Source organism: Hippoglossus stenolepis, chromosome 17 (assembly GCF_022539355.2).
Source record: "Hippoglossus stenolepis isolate QCI-W04-F060 chromosome 17, HSTE1.2, whole genome shotgun sequence".
NCBI lineage: Eukaryota > Metazoa > Chordata > Actinopteri > Pleuronectiformes > Pleuronectidae > Hippoglossus > Hippoglossus stenolepis.
In genome coordinates, this window is record NC_061499.1 from 12,984,436 (window position 1) to 13,003,557 (window position 19,122).

At 41.9% G+C, this 19,122-nt stretch overlaps 1 protein-coding gene across 8 annotated transcripts; it reads left to right on the top strand.

Moving 5' to 3' along the window:
* The first annotated feature begins 309 nt into the window (after window positions 1-309).
* On the top strand, window positions 310-18,199 carry ago2 (argonaute RISC catalytic component 2). 8 transcript variants are annotated; one of them, XM_035182212.2, is made up of 20 exons: window positions 310-563; window positions 1,798-1,845; window positions 2,915-3,095; window positions 3,206-3,326; window positions 3,425-3,606; window positions 3,820-3,956; window positions 4,043-4,177; window positions 4,840-4,975; window positions 5,145-5,292; window positions 5,383-5,502; window positions 6,215-6,358; window positions 6,473-6,606; window positions 7,063-7,247; window positions 8,009-8,168; window positions 8,301-8,391; window positions 8,981-9,187; window positions 9,298-9,432; window positions 9,574-9,675; window positions 9,838-10,037; window positions 10,136-18,199. In XM_035182212.2, exons 1-20 carry the CDS (start codon window positions 545-547, stop codon window positions 10,242-10,244), a joined length of 2,694 nt encoding a protein of 897 aa, XP_035038103.1. In that variant the 5' UTR covers window positions 310-544; the 3' UTR covers window positions 10,245-18,199. The 8 variants fall into 8 exon arrangements, with proteins under 8 accessions (XP_035038103.1, XP_047200047.1, XP_035038104.1 ...); XM_047344091.1 differs by having other exon boundaries at window positions 311-563; window positions 8,981-9,175; XM_035182213.2 differs by having other exon boundaries at window positions 311-563; window positions 6,215-6,337.
* The last annotated feature ends 923 nt before the right edge of the window (window positions 18,200-19,122 follow it).

Consider the following 19,122-nt stretch of genomic DNA (forward strand, 5'->3'; position numbering starts at 1 on the left):
TCGGGGTCGCGGCTGAGAGCGCGCGTCCCGCGTCTGACGTCACGGAGAAGGTCATCCAGCAAGATAGTTCCCCCTCCTGTTCACATCTATAGACACACAAACTGAGCTATAGAATAATGTCCAAAACGCGTGGACACATTTAAAGAATGTGACTATGATATATATGTTAAGTGTCTCATCATTTTTAATAATTGAAAAGGTGGAATAAACACACAGTTTCCCCTCGAAAAAAAACCCGCCTGGGCTCGCTTGTCTAACCGGAAGTGACCAAAGGCGGAAGTGGGCGGCAGGGAAGCCTCTTGTCGTGCATGGCCCTCTCACTGCTGTTTTGTGTGTTGGGGGGATGGGGCCGCGCAGAGGATGAGAGTCTCCACACATTTACCACTTCGCTAACTAAATAGCTTTCTTTCCGAGCCGGCTTTCCTCCATCCGCTCCGTGTACATCAACACCCCTTCGACCACGCATGAGTTTCGGTGGGATTCGGCCAAAATAAAGTGGAGTATCCGCACGTCCACGACTCACGCTCAGAGAAAAGTCGACAAAATGTATTCCTCTCCCGGAGGTAAGTGCTGCGGCTAACGTTAGCATCAGCTAATTGATGCGGCTAGCTAAAGAAAAAAAAAAACCGACTCACTAGTTGTAGCGCCTTTGCTGCCACATTGCAGCGGCTCGTTGCAGACAGACAGACCCCCGGTCCCGTCTCACGGCCGTTTATCACTGAAGTCGAGCGATCCCTGTGATTAAGAACATCTCGTTCCCCGTCTTTAAGTGGAGGCATTAGGAGGAGAGGTAATCTTAGCTAGCGTGCAGCCACAACGAGCCGCTGCTAGCCGAGCTAGCTTAAGCGGTGCCTCGTTTCGGCAACTTGCTGTTAGCTTTCAGATGTCGTCTCGGGAGGTGCGATCGATTGGTTTGTATCGTCTGGGTAAATCGCACGATTACAAACAGATCGCGGTGAGATCATCTCAACACTAAGCACAGAGTTGAGGCAGAAGTGTAGCCTGTGATAATGCTATCTAATCTCACCAATCTTAGCAATGCTTGGTTAGCACTGTCCTCTTAAGGGAGGCAGATGTAGCTGTGTTGACATTGTTTCTGTCCACGGAATAAACACGTAAACAAATCTCCCTGTTAATGTAACACAGACTGTGTGACATTGAACATGTTAAGGACATTGGCTCGGGTTAGATACAGTTACAGTTACAACACCTGACAAGCAGACTGGGATAGATTATTTTAACATTTTCTGATCAAAGAGGGTTTTCTCTAAATCATTCCATTATTATTCTGGATCTCAAAGAACACATTGTATTTGTGTCACATTTAGTTACTATTGTAGTATTTGTTTGCTATGTCACAGGAGGCGTCTTTCTTGTTTTGTTGCTGAGCTGAAGTATGAATTCACATCCAGCATTAGTCTCTTCCCAGGAGAGCGGGTGGTTTCGGGCAGAGTCAGATTGGCCGCTTGCACCATCACTCCTGTGTGTATATTGATAAGCGTTTCTTTAAAAGTCGCCCTTGATTGTGGATGGAGGTGTTCTGGAAGCGATAAGAGAGCTAGACATATACTGAGATGAAGCAAGTGTTTGCTGACATACAAGTAAAGATGAGTGGCAATCTCCACTTATGGCCACCAGCTACACAAGGAAATTACCAACGATTTCTACATGTCTGTCCTTTTGATAAGGGACTCAAATGTCCATGTTCACTCCCCTGTATGTGTCAGGACAGTGTGTATTAGACCAAGTGGATTTTTATTTTGTGCAATCATAACATGTCATTTCTGTCCCCTGTAGCTACCGAGATGACCGAGCCCGCCCGTTCCTCCGGGTCATTAAGCTCCGGTAAGCGCTTCCCATATTTGGGCCATGAAGCCTTAAACTGGTCTCTGCTGTGGGCCAGTTTAAGTGGCCAACTGCATTACGCTTTTTTCTAATCCTTCTATTGTCACAGTCATTCTCATTCAAAGTACATTTTAACTGTCTTGCCGAATATTGAAATTGTCCAGGAAATAGTACACAGGTAATGTGGTGCCACAGATGAGATTCTAGAGGAGACGGCGTGGTTTCAGATTGACAATTTCCTTTTAAACGCACCCCATTTTGTGCACTCAATAGCAGTGCCCTTTTACACACTAAAGGCCATTCAATAATGCCTACCATATATTATTAGGTTTTATGGGTGTTATTGTGCGTGAATGAACAGAGCTGGAGCACAAAGATAAGGCACTGAGGGGAATGGATAGAGTGCTCTCCCTCTGCCTGACCGTAACATCTGAAGTTGCAGATATGGAGCTTCTTGGTTCAGAATGTTGACCAATGATGAATGCTTATAACATCTTATCCAGGATGACACATCAAAATGTCCCTAACGGTTTAAAAGGAACAAGCTGCCTCTAAATTGGCTGGTGGGAAGGTTCACGTACTCACATATCTTATCAAGAGCTAAGAGTTTTTCCAGCCCCTTCAAAAGCTTAATACTCACTGAAAGATATTTATCTAGGATACAGTTCAACAGCACCACAAACTACATCCCACAAAACAATCGCATAGTTGCATACATATATATATTTTGCATATATCTTGGATCATTTCATCAAGGTAGCCATTAAAAAGAAGAATATACATTTATTACCTCTCTAAAGTTACTCAATCATGCTCATGTGAACAGTGTATTGTTTTCTGACACTGTGAAAACTGTTAAGATTAAAAATATTAGTACAAGTCTCCCATACGCCTTTTTTCTGTTAACATCAGTTGAAAAACACACACTACTTATTTGTTGTATCTGTTAGTGAACCCTTTCAGTTACATTTGTGAGCATACATGTTATTTATGAGATCAATAAATATTGCACACTGGTTTAAATATTGTGGGAAATGTCTCATCTGTCAATTGATCTCAACTTTTTTAGATCCCCCATCTTCACCGGTGCCAGAATATGTGTTCAAGCCACCATCACGGCCAGACTTTGGCACCATGGGCAGGACAATCAAGCTCCAGGCCAACTTCTTTGAGATGGAAATCCCCAAACTGGAGGTCTACCATTATGACATCGACATCAAGCCCGAGAAATGCCCCAGGAGGGTCAATCGGTATATACACACACACACGCGTGTAGTCCTTTAGCAGCTGCTTGCATGTGGTGAATCCGTGTTGGAATGTTTCGGGCACTGTGGTAATTTCTTTTTCATTTCGTTCCCAGTGAAATTGTGGAGCACATGGTCCAGCACTTTAAAACACAGATCTTTGGTGATCGAAAGCCAGTGTATGATGGGAGGAAGAATCTCTACACAGCCATGCCCTTACCCATAGGCAGAGACAAGGTATGTCGTCACCAGGACAACCAGCAATACAATCTCCACTCGTGAAAATCCGCAAAAAAAATGATGTCTATTTATTTTCTTTCCCATCTAACACACAGGTAGAGCTTGAAGTGACCATTCCTGGTGAGGGCAAGGACCGCAGCTTCAAAGTATCCATCAAGTGGATGTCCTGCGTTAGTCTGCAAGCTCTGCACGAGGCACTGGCAGGGCGGCTTCCCAGTGTCCCCTTTGAGACCATTCAAGCCTTGGATGTGGTCATGAGGCATTTGCCCTCAATGAGGTGGGTCTTAGATTATTGGATCTTGTTTCATATATGAGTGATGGGCTGTCGTTATAGGTTTTTAGCACAATTATCTTACTATAGACAGAGATAGTTAGCATGACAACACATTTTTTTTCTGTGTCTTTAGTAAGTGTCTTTCTTTCAACCTGTTCATCGAATAGCGTCCGTTTCTCTAAACATGTTAACCAGGTTTCATTTTTTCTGTTAAAGGTATACCCCAGTGGGCCGTTCTTTCTTCACTCCATCAGAGGGATGTTCGAACCCCCTCGGTGGTGGCAGAGAGGTGTGGTTTGGCTTCCATCAGTCTGTCAGGCCTTCCCTCTGGAAAATGATGCTCAACATTGATGGTAATTTTCACGTCGCTCCTGCAGTGCTTGTGTAAAGTAGTGGTGTTCCTGTGAATCTCATCTCTGTGTCCTTGTTTTGCTTGCAGTTTCCGCCACTGCATTCTACAAAGCCCAGCCTGTAATTGAGTTCATGTGTGAGGTCTTGGATTTCAAAAGCATTGAAGAACAACAGAAGCCCTTAACAGACTCTCAACGAGTTAAATTTACAAAGGAAATCAAAGGTAAGTAACGTTGTGTTCATTGTGTAATGACTCATTTTGACAGTCTTTATTTTGTAGGGTTTTCTAGGTGAAGTGTCTTTAAAAATACAAGAGTAGGTGAAAACCAAGTAAATGGCTGAAACAAGTTTGGTCATATTTTTGTCATTTACATGTTTTTCTGTTGCTGTTGCCACAAAGTGGAACAAGAGGGAAATAGTGACGTAAATGAGACAATTAAGACGACATGTTTACCAGCTTTTTCAAAGATTCGGGTCTTGTCTTCTAAAATCCTGATTATATAACAGCAACATCATCTGACAAAATCCCCATAAACATGTATTAGACAAAGACGGGGGCTGTACTGTCATTTCAGTCACATTTACATACAAAATGATGAGTCAGAGAGAAACAAAGTTAAAGTCTCATGCAGGTCTGTGTCAGCAGCTCTGAGGTCAATTAAATCAGATGCCTCGAGAGGTGTACCTTTTGTAGAGAACCTTGCATTTGTGGGGCAATACTGGAGACTTGTTATGGAATGTAGCTAAGTTCTTTCCAAAAAGTCTCTAGATTTAGCTCTGAAAAGTTGGCAAATATTGCGGCAAAGGTGCTAAATTGGCCGCATTGCCGATGAACATCCCCCCGGTCAACGTAATATAAACTGTGTCCACCAATTAATTTTGAAGGATCAACGGACAGTGGGGGAATTTCCAACTCTCGTCTCCTCTGTCCAGGTCTGAAGGTGGAGATCACTCACTGTGGGCAGATGAAGAGGAAGTACAGAGTGTGCAACGTTACCAGAAGACCTGCCAGCCACCAAACGTAAGAATGAAGTGTTGTTACACAAAATGTAAAATGCATGTTGATGAAGGAATGTATAATAAACAATCAATAACATCGATAACCGGTGTGAGAATTCTCATTATGAAAAGTCTGCTAAGTGAAAATGACCATCAGGCATATTGAGTGTTTCATTTATTTATTCCCATAGGTTCCCTCTGCAGCAGGAGAACGGCCAAACTATTGAATGCACAGTAGCACAGTACTTCAAAGATAAGTACAAGCTCATCTTGCGATACCCCCACCTCCCATGTCTACAGGTGGGACAGGAGCAGAAGCACACCTACCTACCTCTAGAGGTAAATATCAACGTCTTGTGCTCACAATGTTTGCTTTTACAAGAGTGACCTGATTCACATGTTGTGTTTTGCTTTGTGCGTCCACTCCAGGTGTGTAACATAGTGGCAGGACAGCGCTGCATAAAAAAACTGACAGACAATCAAACATCCACTATGATCCGCGCCACAGCCCGATCTGCACCAGACCGTCAGGACGAGATTAGCAAACTGGTGAGTCATTGGGCGATAAATGCCAAAAATCTTGTTTTCCACAGGTTTGACACTGTCTCTGTATCAGTTTGACACAGTAAACAGTAGGAATGTTGACACTGTGCTGCTAGTTGCCAGGATTCATCGATAGTGGTTGCCCGGTGATCTGGGGCATGTAGCAAAAACACGGCCAAGGTGATAAAATCACGAACTCTATGAAAACATGACCCAAATAACCCCAAACAACAAAGGCTTGTAAAATCAATGGTTGTAGCCGGTCCACTGACACATGACTCCCCACACCAGAGAACTTTGAAACATGCACACATGACAGCTGTTGCTGCTCAACAAATAGTCTTACCAACCAGCTGTCGGTATTCCTGACTGTCGTGACCCTGAGGACCAGGGCTCCAGACTAACTTTTTACATTGGTTACACCGGTGCGCCTAACCTTTGCATTTAGGGGCACCAGCACATAATTTAGGTTCACCCAAAATGTTTCACTGTGCCTTTTGGCACTGCAATAATACACCTATTATACCTCTTCTTAGTTCAAAAAATATCTGTAGTAGTACAGACAAGGCATGAATGTGAACAGTTTTTTACCATTGTCTGATATATCAGGAAAACTTTGGAAGAAAAGAAAAATAATTCTTAATTGAAATGTTAATTTAGTTTGCAGTTTTTCTGATGAAGCGTAAGGTAAGAAATTCACAGTTCATTTTTCTTTCAGATGAGAAGTGCCAATTTCAACACTGACCCTTACGTTCGCGAGTTCGGAGTGATGGTGAGAGACGAGATGACGGAAGTGAACGGCCGCGTCCTGCAGGCCCCCTCTATCCTGTATGGAGGCAGGGTACGTGGAGCAACTGCTGATGTACTCCTCAAGCATTTAATTCCACGCAGATCATTCATTGATATTAAGTTACATTTCTAACCTCGTCTTCTGCACAGTGATTAGCTCTAATACGGCTGTTTTTACAATTTGCAGAACAAAGCAATAGCCACACCTATCCAGGGAGTATGGGACATGAGGAACAAGCAGTTCCACACTGGCATCGAGATCAAAGTGTGGGCCATCGCCTGCTTCGCACCACAGAGACAATGTACTGAACTCCTGCTCAAGTAAGTGACATGCATAGAGTGCATCTTCTCCAGCATACAGCTGCTCTTTGTTGGCTATTTAACAGGTGTGAGCATAGCTTGATTTTCAAATGTTGCAGCGCAGCAAGGGCAATGAGGTTGTCTTACTTGATTTGTGCTTCTGTTTTAAGAGCACACGTTAAGTATGTACAGCTGTGCCATGCATAAGCCAGGCTTTATCCTTTGCTTTTATGTACGTAACTGTATGTAGAGTATGTTACAAGCTTCATCATGTTCGATGCCAAATATAGTGCAAAGAAAGGCTGGTAGACTCAGTTTTATTTAGGTGTCAGATTTTCAATTCCGGTTTACAGCCGTGCAGGCTCCACATTATGCTCTGGAGTCCATGACCTGCTCTTGATTTTGCTGTGATGTGGCTCCGTCTTTTTAATTTTGTCTGAATGAATAAACAATAAACAAGTTCCTCATCTGTCTCAGAGCCTTCACAGATCAGCTGAGGAAGATCTCCAGGGATGCAGGGATGCCCATCCAGGGTCAGCCTTGCTTCTGTAAGTACGCCCAGGGAGCGGACAGCGTGGAGCCCATGTTCAGGCACCTCAAGTACACCTACCAGGGCCTCCAGCTGGTCGTGGTTATCCTGCCGGGGAAGACGCCTGTCTACGGTGAGGGGTCTACTACTACTACTGTTTGTTGTTATTTGAAAAATATGTTTTCTTCTCCCAAAGATTCATAATCTTAATTTAAAGCCTAAGAAATTAATTATTGTGAAGTGAAGTCAACACTTTCTCATTCTCAAGGTACGAGCTTGTATCCAACTTCTTTTAAGTTGTGGACAATCTGCTTCTTCTACAAATTAACATTTCCAACAGTTAGAGCTGCTAACAGTAAGATAACTGTGTATACTGGATATAAACAGTATTTGTCTGAATAATGAGTCAAAGGTGGCATGCAAATTAGGTAGTTATAAAAGTAATTGTGTTATCAGTGTCATGCTGATTGAAATCACAAACTCTAATTGATTTTATGGCAAGGCAAAACTTGCACAAACTAAATCAGTGAGGATTTGTGCGATCAGAGTTATATTTGAAGCCTTGGCAGCTGCTCTGGTTTATCCGAACCTGGCTTCTGCATCAGAGCCTGCTGAGTAAGTTTAACTGCTTCTATTTCTGCTTTAGGAGATAACCACAAGGAAAAAAGGGCTAAATCAACCACATTCTCTCTGTGGTCCTCCCCATCTGCTCTCCTGTTCCCTTCCCAGTCTTTTAAACATCAGTAAACCTGTTTCATAACGTGCACAACGGCCAAATTAAACCACTTTCAGGGCGCCTGAAAGTTTTCAATGGCTGTGATTGGTCAGTGTAGCTGTGTGCGCACTTGATCATGTTCAGTTTATTGACATCTTTTATTTGTTTTTGTGTCGTAGCTGAAGTGAAGCGTGTCGGGGACACTGTACTCGGCATGGCCACGCAGTGTGTGCAGGTGAAGAATGTTCAGAAGACGACACCTCAGACTCTCTCCAACCTCTGTCTGAAGATCAATGTGAAGCTGGGTGGCGTCAATAACATCCTGCTCCCACAGGGCAGGTTAGTGGACATACTACTACACTCTAATTGAAACCCTGACAGTAACACGATGATGCCCACATGAGTCTCATAACCAAAATGTTTTTGTTTTTTTCCCGTTGCCCCTTTGTCTGCACTGTGTATTTGCTCCAGGCCGTTGGTGTTCCAGCAGCCAGTAATCTTCCTCGGTGCAGATGTGACTCATCCGCCTGCAGGAGATGGAAAAAAGCCTTCCATCGCTGCTGTAAGTAACATTGCAACACTACATGAACAGAGTAGCTTCCAATAAGTGAGGTGTAATATCATTATAGCTGAAATTACAGAGAATAACTGACCATCCCTGCAGCTGTGGAGCTTCTTTCAGCTCATTGCATTAGTTTAATGGTCTCCACATTTACCTAAAGGTTGAGTTTCAGCTGCTCCCATCAGTCGCTGTATGTTTCAAGCAAGAATCCACTGCCAAGCGCAAAGATACACACAAGTTCCTGAAAGTTGAAACACATCCCTGCACGGAGACTCGAAATTAAGCTTCTGAATATTTGACAAGTTGCCAGAAACAATGTTGTCAAATCAAAGTTGGATTTGAAAGTAGGCAATTTGTGCTTAAAACATCAGCCATCACGACTTTATAAGCATTTATAAGCACAGGACCTGAGACGTAAGAAATCGTCATCCAACCGTATTATTGTCTGCACATAAATTCCCCAGCAAACGAGAGATGTTAAAAGTAATCAAAACGGATCACCCTTTAATTTCTGACATCGCATTTTCATTTCATTTACATTCTGGATAACTTTGATGTTATACTAAGGATATTTGCTCTTCCTCTTCAGGTTGTTGGTAGTATGGATGCCCACCCGAGCAGATACTGTGCCACAGTCCGGGTGCAGCAGCACCGTCAGGACATCATCCAGGACTTGGCCACCATGGTGAGGGAGCTTCTCATTCAGTTCTACAAGTCCACCCGCTTCAAGCCCACCAGGATAATCTACTACCGCGATGGCATCTCCGAGGGCCAGTTTAACCAGGTGGCTTGCACAGTGAGGATGTTCCCTGAAAATCTAGACAAATTTGTGTTGCTGATTTCTTCCAAATCCACATCCTTTCAGCTTATTAATCCTCAATATATTCTTGACTTGCACTTGTGCAGGTTCTTCAGCATGAACTGCTGGCCATCCGTGAGGCCTGCATCAAACTAGAGAAGGACTACCAGCCCGGTATCACCTTTGTTGTCGTGCAAAAGAGACACCACACAAGACTGTTCTGTATGGACAGAAATGAGAGGGTCAGTATTGCATCATTGAAATTAATATGAATGTTGATTGTTTCATAGCCTAGCTCTAAAGTGAGAGCGAGCCCATTGCCACTGTGTTGTAATTTGTCTTGGTACTTAGGCACTAACACATTTTTTGGTGTATTTCTGCAGGTTGGGAAGAGCGGCAACATCCCTGCAGGCACCACGGTGGATACGAAAATTACTCACCCATCCGAGTTTGACTTCTACCTTTGCAGTCACGCTGGAATTCAGGTAAAAATAGGATTAGGATCGAGTGGAACTCAATCACCAAGTGAAGCATGGCATGTTTCTCTGAGTTATTTGAGAAAAAAGGACAAAACATTTAGGGTAACAATTATTAATGGATCAATGGGTTTTGGCTCAACACCTGTCATTCATTGTTTCTCCTTGCAGGGCACCAGCCGGCCGTCTCACTACCACGTGCTCTGGGACGACAACCACTTCACTGCAGACGAACTGCAGGTTCTCACCTACCAGCTTTGCCACACTTACGTGCGCTGCACCCGGTCAGTTTCCATCCCAGCACCAGCCTACTACGCCCATTTGGTGGCTTTCAGGGCTCGCTATCACCTGGTGGACAAAGAGCATGATAGGTAAGAATTCAATGGCATTTGCTGTATTGTAAACCTTGTCTGTAAACCTCACACAATGGACGTGGAGGACCCTAATTTTCAACTTTTCACAATTTCAGTGCTGAAGGAAGTCATACCTCAGGCCAGAGCAATGGGCGCGACCAGCAAGCCTTGGCTAAGGCCGTTCAGATCCACCAGGACACGCTGCGCACCATGTACTTTGCCTGAGAGCATACAACCCCAGGGTGGCGTGGGTGAGACTGATGGAACACACTACCATAATCCCCCTGCTGTCTCGCCGTCAGCTCTAGATAACATCACAGTGGTTTTACATCGTGATCTTCCTACTTAACAAACCTGTCAGCTGCCCATACATCTACAATTGTACTTGAGCCCCTAACCCACCCAAACCAAGCCAGCTATTAGATTACGATGCAAAAGAATCCCTCTTTCGCGGGGGTTGAGTTAGAGGAGGTTCTATATACATGTTGTGACATGTTGTGCATTCGTGTGTTTGTACTTGTTGTAGGGGAATATGTCTGAGAGGAAGAGGAAAAGTTTTTACACTGATGGGTGAAATCTACCATTTCTAAACAAGTGGGAATTAACATTTTACATTGGGGAGGTTTCTAATTAAGCTGTTCACCCTCCTCCTGTTTTTTATTGTTTGTCATGGTCTTGGTGCTCGAAGGGCGAAGGAGACGTCAAAAAGATGAGGGGTCCCGTTCACTGTTTATATGCCTGATGTTTCGCTCCTCTGACAAACATTATTTATCAGCCAATCAAAGCAAAGTGCACTGACCAGAGTGGGTACTTAACCTGGACAAAAGTACTTAATATATTGAGGATGTGTGTGATTTTTCACATAGGGCACTATGTGATGAAAAGTGCCATTTAAGACCACCTTTCTATCGTCATTTCTATGTAAAATACGATGATATATTTGTCCCACATCTGCTGGGTTTTCAGTATTTGTCCTTGATTGACCGTGACGACCATTTTATGCCAAATCTGGTGACAACTTACAAAAGGATTCCTCGAGTCAGATTTGTTTTCAAACCTCGAACCAACCGTTCATTCTAGATGGGGTGGCTTTTAGTGTCCAGATTTAAAGTGCAGCAATTTTATCCTCCAGAACTGATAAAGTTGCACCAGTAATTCCCGTACGAGAACTAGTGTATCGGGACTGGATCCCAACAAGGACTCCTTTCTAATGTACTCTGAGCCATGTTGATAAAACCACACACACACGATGTAGAAATCAACATAGAAGGGATCTTGATGAAATCAGTTTTCCTTCCTTCCGTTTTTATAGTCTATTTTAATTTCAATCATTTTATTTTGTAATGAATATGCATGTAGCTGACTCATCTTTTTAGACATTTAGGCATTCGTGACAATTGTTCCTTTCTCCTACTTGTACACATTAACCCTTCTTCGGCAGAACAAGCGTTTTCTGCGGTGTCTTTGTCAGAGCAACGTTTGCGTGGCGTATCGATATCCGGGCGTACGGTACAGGGGAGTGAAAGCTGAGTTTAACTGATTGAAATTTCCTTTAAAAAAAACTCTTGAATTATAGTGTTTGCTCCGGGAAACGGGAGCAGTCGTCGCACAAAAGCTTGGGTTTTATGCAAATGACTTTTTGTGAGTCTTTATACTATATATAGTAATGTTGGTAATAAGGTATATTTTGAATAAGCTTTCAGTGAAGGCTGCTGAAAATACTATAAAGATTTTTGTTAAAGTGACTGGCCCACATGTAGTCTAAATTAACACTGTCTATTTGTATACAGATTTTAAATGCAAATATCCTCTTGCCTTTTGGAGACTGTTACAGTCTTACTAATAATTCTAGACGTTTCCTAACACCCCACCTAAGTTTTACTACTAAGTTAAGCTGGCGAATGTTCACAAAGCCCTGATCAGAGGCAAGTAGTCTATTTTCTAACTATGCATCATTTGTATCCAAGAGATTTAACAGTGGGTTATCTCACAGGAATTTAGGTCATTTATAGAGGTAGATAATCAGGGCCTTTTTTTTGTTATCTATGTTTTTTTTAGCATGTTGCATTTAGTAGCGTTTCTTAGTGCTTATCAGCATCTTCATGCCTTTCTAACGGGATGAAGTATTTATGTGGTTATTTGTAACATTGTAGATTTTATAACCTTTAAAAAAAAAAAAAACTTGGGTGTATCCTTTGTAACACACGATCTTTCTTAGCCAAACAAGATTACAAACTTTTACATGATTTAATAATCGAAAAAAAGACATGGAAGCACAACAAGACATGTTGATCTCTAGGTGCTAGAAGTTTTCACTGTAAACCACCTTTAAAATCCTCACTGGATTTGGTCCACAGAGCTTTTTCCTCGTACGCTAAAGGAAGCTTCATCATTTTGAGGATCTTCTCTTCTCTTCTCTCTCAAATTGACGACCTCTCCCCGTTACCCTCTGAACTCATTACCTGCAAAGCAACTAGAAAAAAGCCGACTGACTGTGTTTGTGGGGCATTCTTAAAAAAAAAAAAAAATCACCTACTTGATATTTACTGTTATGATGTCAATATTGTTCTTATGGGTGCTGGTCTCACAACATGTAGATTTGGATGCACTTTTGATAGCAGAACGTTGGTATGGCTTCTATAGATGTAGTTCCTCAATCCAAGCAGGAGACTCGGCCATACTGTGTGACACTGGCGTAATTGTATGGAAATGGCCGTGTGTTCTACCTCTTGTTACCTGTTTTAAGTGTTATGGTAACATCACAACACTGGCCATTTCTGTATAATTACCCCTGCTATCTCTCTAATTGGCATTGTTTGAGTCTTGCATTTACAGTAGAGGTTTAAAACGCTTGGCGTGCGTGATGTCCAACGTGCTTTTCTTAGTTTGTCCTTGTGATTTTTAGTAGTTTTACTCAAACTGATAAGAGAGAATGTCTTTTTTTTTCTTTCCTTTTTAGTGGTTTTGAGCGTCTAGCTGTACGACCAAATCCTTGAAGTGTGTTTGTATTCACACACAGCTTTTCCCTGCATTTGTTCCTTTAATTCTATGCACCAATGAAATGACGGACATTTGCTCGACACATGCGTTTTTTTTCCACTAGAGAAGTGTGACAGCGAATGCAGAGCTCACATCGGGTGTGGTCACTGCGTCGTAGACAAATTGACGAACAGCGCCACTCGGGTTCATTTACAGACTGTTAATTAAAGTTGCTTGAGAGCGCAAAAGAAACGAGAAAACAGCTGAGAAATTCACGTTAATAGATGTTTGTAACGCAGCGAGGTCAATCTGATCGGGTCAAATTCAGCACAGAACATTTATTAATTTGCTAATTAAAGTACAGTTTAGTACAAAAGTACAAAGCTCTGCATTCTGTAACGTGAATGTCCTCTTCTCTGTGTGAATGCCGGCCTTTACGATGCTGCCACAAGCATCCACGTGAGTTCATGTACTCGAATGTTCAGTCTCTCAAAGGGATGCCTGGGTGTTAGTGTTCTAGTCGGCGTTGGTCATTCTCCAGAAGATGCCTGAGTGACATTGTGACCACAATAATAACGGGTGTCCCCAAAAAGAAATTTTGCTAATTCCAAACATCAAGATGTCATTTAGGAGACCTGTGTTTACTTGTCGTCATTGCTTCTTTTGTTTGTTTGTTTGTTTTTGTGTTTTTTCGTTACCGATACCAGCACCTTAAAATACCAGATGACAATAGCATTGCTTTTTTTTTCCTGGAGATAAAACTCAAAACATTTGACAAATGTTATTTTTGCACTAAACAAGAATGGACTTTGTACCTGTCGCAGCATTAAGACTATTATCAGGTGGCAGAATGGCAGACATTATTTTCCCCTCCTTTTCTTTTGTTATTCAGAAAGAAGCAGTTGGCATTGGAGGCTTTTCAAAATAAAAGATGCACAGAGCCTCAAATATGTGTGCTTGTTGAGCCGACCAGCATTTAGCATGTAATCCTTCAAAAAAAAAAAAAATCCTGATGCCTTTAAATGTTAATGAAAGAGTGAAACTTTGTAGTCGCATGGGTGGGTTGCCTTTGCATACTGATGTGGGTGAAAGGTGCTTCACGCAAAAACAATCGTGACAGGATGAGTTGAAAATCACCAGTTGTGGATGATGCCGTTTGTTGGAGACGCGATACCAAAGTGCTGTGCGAGGGGTAAAGTGCAGGAAGGCGGCAGTGTGCATAGGAAATCATACTGAAACCAGCCGTGTCGGACATATCGATATTCAGAAGAGGCTTTATACCTTTTTCATCAATCTGCCTGATCATGAGCTAAATGGAGAATGTGTTTGAAGTAGGGATGTCACATTACCTAACATTGTAGCTGTCGATAGCGATACCATGAAATTTCCACGATTCTCGATGGCCAATTCGATACCACTGCAAAAAAACAATAAATATCATTTACTTCATCACACACTCCTTTATTTAACATATTTGAACATCCAAAAAACAGTGGCTATGTAGCCTTCAAGTAATAAATAAAAAGAAAAGACTTATTACATTATAAAGCAGAACACTGGCATATAGGAAAGTAACACTCCTATATACTTGAGTGTGCCTGCACCGATCCCGAAGCAGCGGCAACCTCTGGTACTGTTAAAAAAAATAGTACCATGACACTTTTGGCATCGACTTGGTACCGAAGTATCGGTTCTCTTGACATCCCTAGTTCGAAGAAACACATACACCAGCCTGGATGAATGTGGCACTGCTCCCTCAGTAAAACAGTTCCCAAGGTGCTTAGGTGTCCATATTACCTGAAGTGGGAACCATAATTATTAGACAACACTTTTTTTTTTATCAGACACGTAAATTAAATGCACACCTCGACCTCAGTTCAGCTGTTTTTCCGTTATCTGGAGTGGACAGAACCCGGACAAAGCAGGTTCTACAAATGGCTGATTTGTAAATAACACACTATATCGTAAGATAATTTCATTCAGCAGATATTCCTCAATGTCTGTATGTTTAAAATTTAGGGTTGAAACAGTGATCAGCCTGTTTACTGACTGGCTTTTGAATAGTTTTGGAATTGACAAAATAGCTTGATTTCAGATGATGCGACGACTTATACACAAGTTTATTCCAAACCCTTTACCCTCGGTGTACTAATGTCTTTCCTCCAAACCCATTTCCTTTAGAGAAACTATTGCTGACAGAAAGAAACCTCTTGTAGAGTCAGACCTATTTTCCTAGCTCCAAATAATAACTATGAATGTACTTAGAGCCTGCGTGGTTTGTAATATTGTATAGGCGATCCATCCAGTCAATTTATAGTCATGTTTGCTTCTCGTGTACAACCTTTTCTTTTCTCCTTTCTTTTTAATTTATAGGCTTTAACAGTTGCAGAAAGTATTATGTTTTCTTTAATATTTCGTTAATTCGCAGCTCATATAATATATCTTCTCACTGCGAGACATAGAAGTCTGCAGTTGTCTTTGTCTGGGTGTCGGCTGCTGTAGTCTTTAGGAGGCGAACGTTGTCTCGCTGGGGCAAAGAGGGGACATCTTTCCCGTGCTTGAGTGGTGCTGTAACATACGAGCCGTGTGCGTATATACGATGGTTGCTTTTGTGTGGGATCTTGTTTGCCGTTGAATATTTTTGTCTTCTACTTCTTTCTGTCTGAGCGGAGTTATCATGTAAAAATCGTGTAAAATCCTCCCCCGAGTTTGATTCACTAACTAATTAGCGCAGTGCCACTTGTTTATTCTGTTCCGTACTTTAGTTGATTGTATTACTTAACAGTTTTTTTTATCCCACATTTACGACAGCTTTACATGGCGCTCTGTTGGTTTCAGCCGAGCTACTTCTCCCGTTCCTTTGCCTAGATTAACCTTTTCAAAGCATCACCTTGTCCATGAGTGTTTATCATGCCAATGTCCATCCAGTTAGCCGCAGCCGTGTGACGCCAGTGTGGTATCAAGGTTTTTCAGATACTCTGTTGTTGTTGTTTTTTTAGCTACACGTCTGAATTATTAAGTATAAATTCAAATGGGTTTCCAGCAGTCCTGAAGAAATGACCTCTCACGTCCACCACATGCGGCTTCTTCATGTTTCCAGTGCGTCTCAGTCCTCAGCTACGGTCCAGACTTACATCTTTAAGTTTTAATGGATCAGACAATCATCATCCCAAGGAAGTGAGTCCAAAGATGATGCCTCTACATTCCACAGCTTATTCTATCTTATTCAATATTGTCTACAAACATTCAGGTTTCCCAGACAATAAATCCCCTCGATTTGGGTGACCCCTTAACTTTTCATCTTGTGCCATAATTGGTTCAAAATGTAAAAGTAACCTTCATGTTGTCACCTGTACTTTGTGTTCAGTGCTAGTTAGTTACACGCTGAACAATGAATGTGGACATGGTTAAGTTCAGCCAACTTAACATTAACATGTTGGCTTTATGAGCGTGAGCATGTCCGTATGCTGACTTGAGCCTTCATCTCGAAACACTGCCGACCTTAAGCACACAGAGCTGCTCGCCTGGCTGTAGCCTCTTTGTCTTTTGTTCTACAAGCGCCTTGGAACTCGTATGCAGCTCGTTTCTACTCAGTGTGATAACAAATACACTGGCTGAATTTTAAATCACATTTTAACAAGTTAATACACAATTACAACCTTCAGACCCTTCGACCTTTTGGCACCTGACAAAGACGGTGGATGCTCTTGAGAGTCAACTGAGCTGAGACTTGGTCAAACTGAACCGAGATGTGACCAAGCTGCACGTGGTGGATATCAGGGGTCTCGCTCGGGGCTGCAGTGAATCTGACCTCGACTGAGAACTGCTACCAAGCTTCACCAAACCAAACCAATGCCATCCAGTTGATTTACACGCAGCCAATCATGCAAGACTTAGGGCAACGTGTTTTGTTTTGTTTCTTTCAAAGCATTTCTTGTCCTCAGAATGACTTGGCTTTTTAATTTACCAACTTGGAAAAAAAACTACCTCAGAGCAGTGTCAGGTGCTAGCTAAATATCCCTAATTTTTAACCGCGGCAACGAAATCAAAAATTGTAGTGACCAAACCAATACAAGCCAATATCTCGTGAGAGCACTGTTCTTTTCTTGAACCTCGACTGGTCGGTTGCTTTAGAGACATGTTAGGGGACCAAATCTTTGTAATCGGGAGTCTCGTCATTTCATTTAAGTCCTTTTGTTTTTCAACTGGCAGCCACAAAAAATAATCAAGCACAAATAAGGATTCATACATGTTGTGAAACAAACGATAGGCTCGACTGAATCATATGTTAAATAATTACTTTAAACTATGAGTGTGTTAATATTCCAGATACATTTTGGTGATGTAGAGGAATGTTTTTGGTGGCGATGAGGGTTTTCTCGGAAAAGACGTATGTACAGCAATAATGTCAGAGTGAGAGCTACGAGTTGTTGGTAATTATTCGTTCGTCTTTACGTCAGTTTTTCATCTTAACGCAGTTCAAGGCAACGCTCGAGAAACATTTGAGACTCTTAGTCAGCAGAACACTTATCAAATGGAGAGATGTGGGAACCAGCTTTTCTGTGGTTGCTTTAAAAAGATTGTTGAAATATTCAGATCGTCGCTCCATGTGATCAAATGCCTCCATTTCTCTGCCGTGTTAAACCCAGTACTGCAATAAAATCAGGGCTGAATGTCCCTCGCTCTTATTCAGTTAATTTCCCCCCTTTCTTTCCTATGATTACCCGAACTCGACGCCATTTTTGTTTAGGGTTTGACGTATAGTTTTGCATGCAACCATTTTCAAAGGGAATATACACATTTTACCGGACTTTACAATGAATCAAAATCATCGTAAACATCAGCGAAAGGTACATATGAGGTTGTGCGGCGGTTAACGTCAGGTTGTTGTCATTTTAGTGTGAACGGAAATCATCCAGTGTGGCGATAGTCGATTTGAATGTGTGCCTTTTGTGGGTTTCTCTGAGTCCTCTCTACATTCAAACATACAAGAATCCGCTGCGCCGCATGAAAACAAGAATCTATTCCCATTTTTAATTATCATGCAACCTTTCGTGTAGACGCTGCATAGAACGATCAGTATTTGTGTTTTGCACTTTCAAAGCAGTCTCAAAAAAGATGTCCATGTGAGGATGGGCAAAAAGTAAAAAGAAAAAAAAAAAAACAGACGAGGTATTTTATGCTATCAATAGGAAATATAAGGAATAATATGACTTTGAAGAGCTTTTCTAAAAAGGTTGATATATCTATATATATTCATGAAGTACCTCATAAGCCTGATATATGCTGCATTGACTTTTTTTCTTTAGTGTACTTCATATTTTTCAAATAAAAATTTCATTTGTTCCCCTTTTGGGAGGGTTGAATGTCACTACAGGCTGTGCAAATGCCACAACCAGTTCGTCTCAATAGTCTGTCCTAACAGAGGAGTGTGTTTATTCCCTGTGGCCAAATGATAATTAGTCATTTATGCAATTTATACTCTATGGTCTCATCAGAATATTTCTCAGCTGTAGCCACGTCTTCTTGTGCTGTCTTTAATTTTTATTATTTTTACATCTTCCCTGTGTCTGTGTAGCCAAAAACATTGGGTTTTATTTGACAAAGAGTTGACATGCTGCGAGCGTCCCGCGGGGCTCCGTGGTTTAAAACAACTGTTGACTCAGGTATCGCCGTGAAAGGGCTGTATCTGTTTACTGTGTCCCTGTCCCACACTCCCCCTCTGCACCTTTGTCTTAAAATAGCCTTAGATCTTTAGTGAGGTTCCTATTTGGCCTTAAAAGTTGAACAAATTCCAGTATGCACTACAATTCCACAGACTTGACGTCGAGCTCGACTCCTGTTCAGACACATTTCTGAATGTGTGTATTTTTTTTCCTTTTTTCTGCCCTGTTATCTACCTCCTCTGAATGTAGGGGCTGTCCTGGAGTTGGAGTCGACTGCAAAACTTTTTGATTTTCTCGTTCACTCAAAGAAAGCAGACAATCATCTGTAGATCCTTGAAAAGTATAAAAAAAATCTCCCCCGTGTTCATTCTGTCTTAGAGCTTATTCCAGGACACTCCATTTCTCCTGATGCTTTGTTTTCCCCCCTCCCCGCTCTCATTGGCCATTGCCATTTTTAC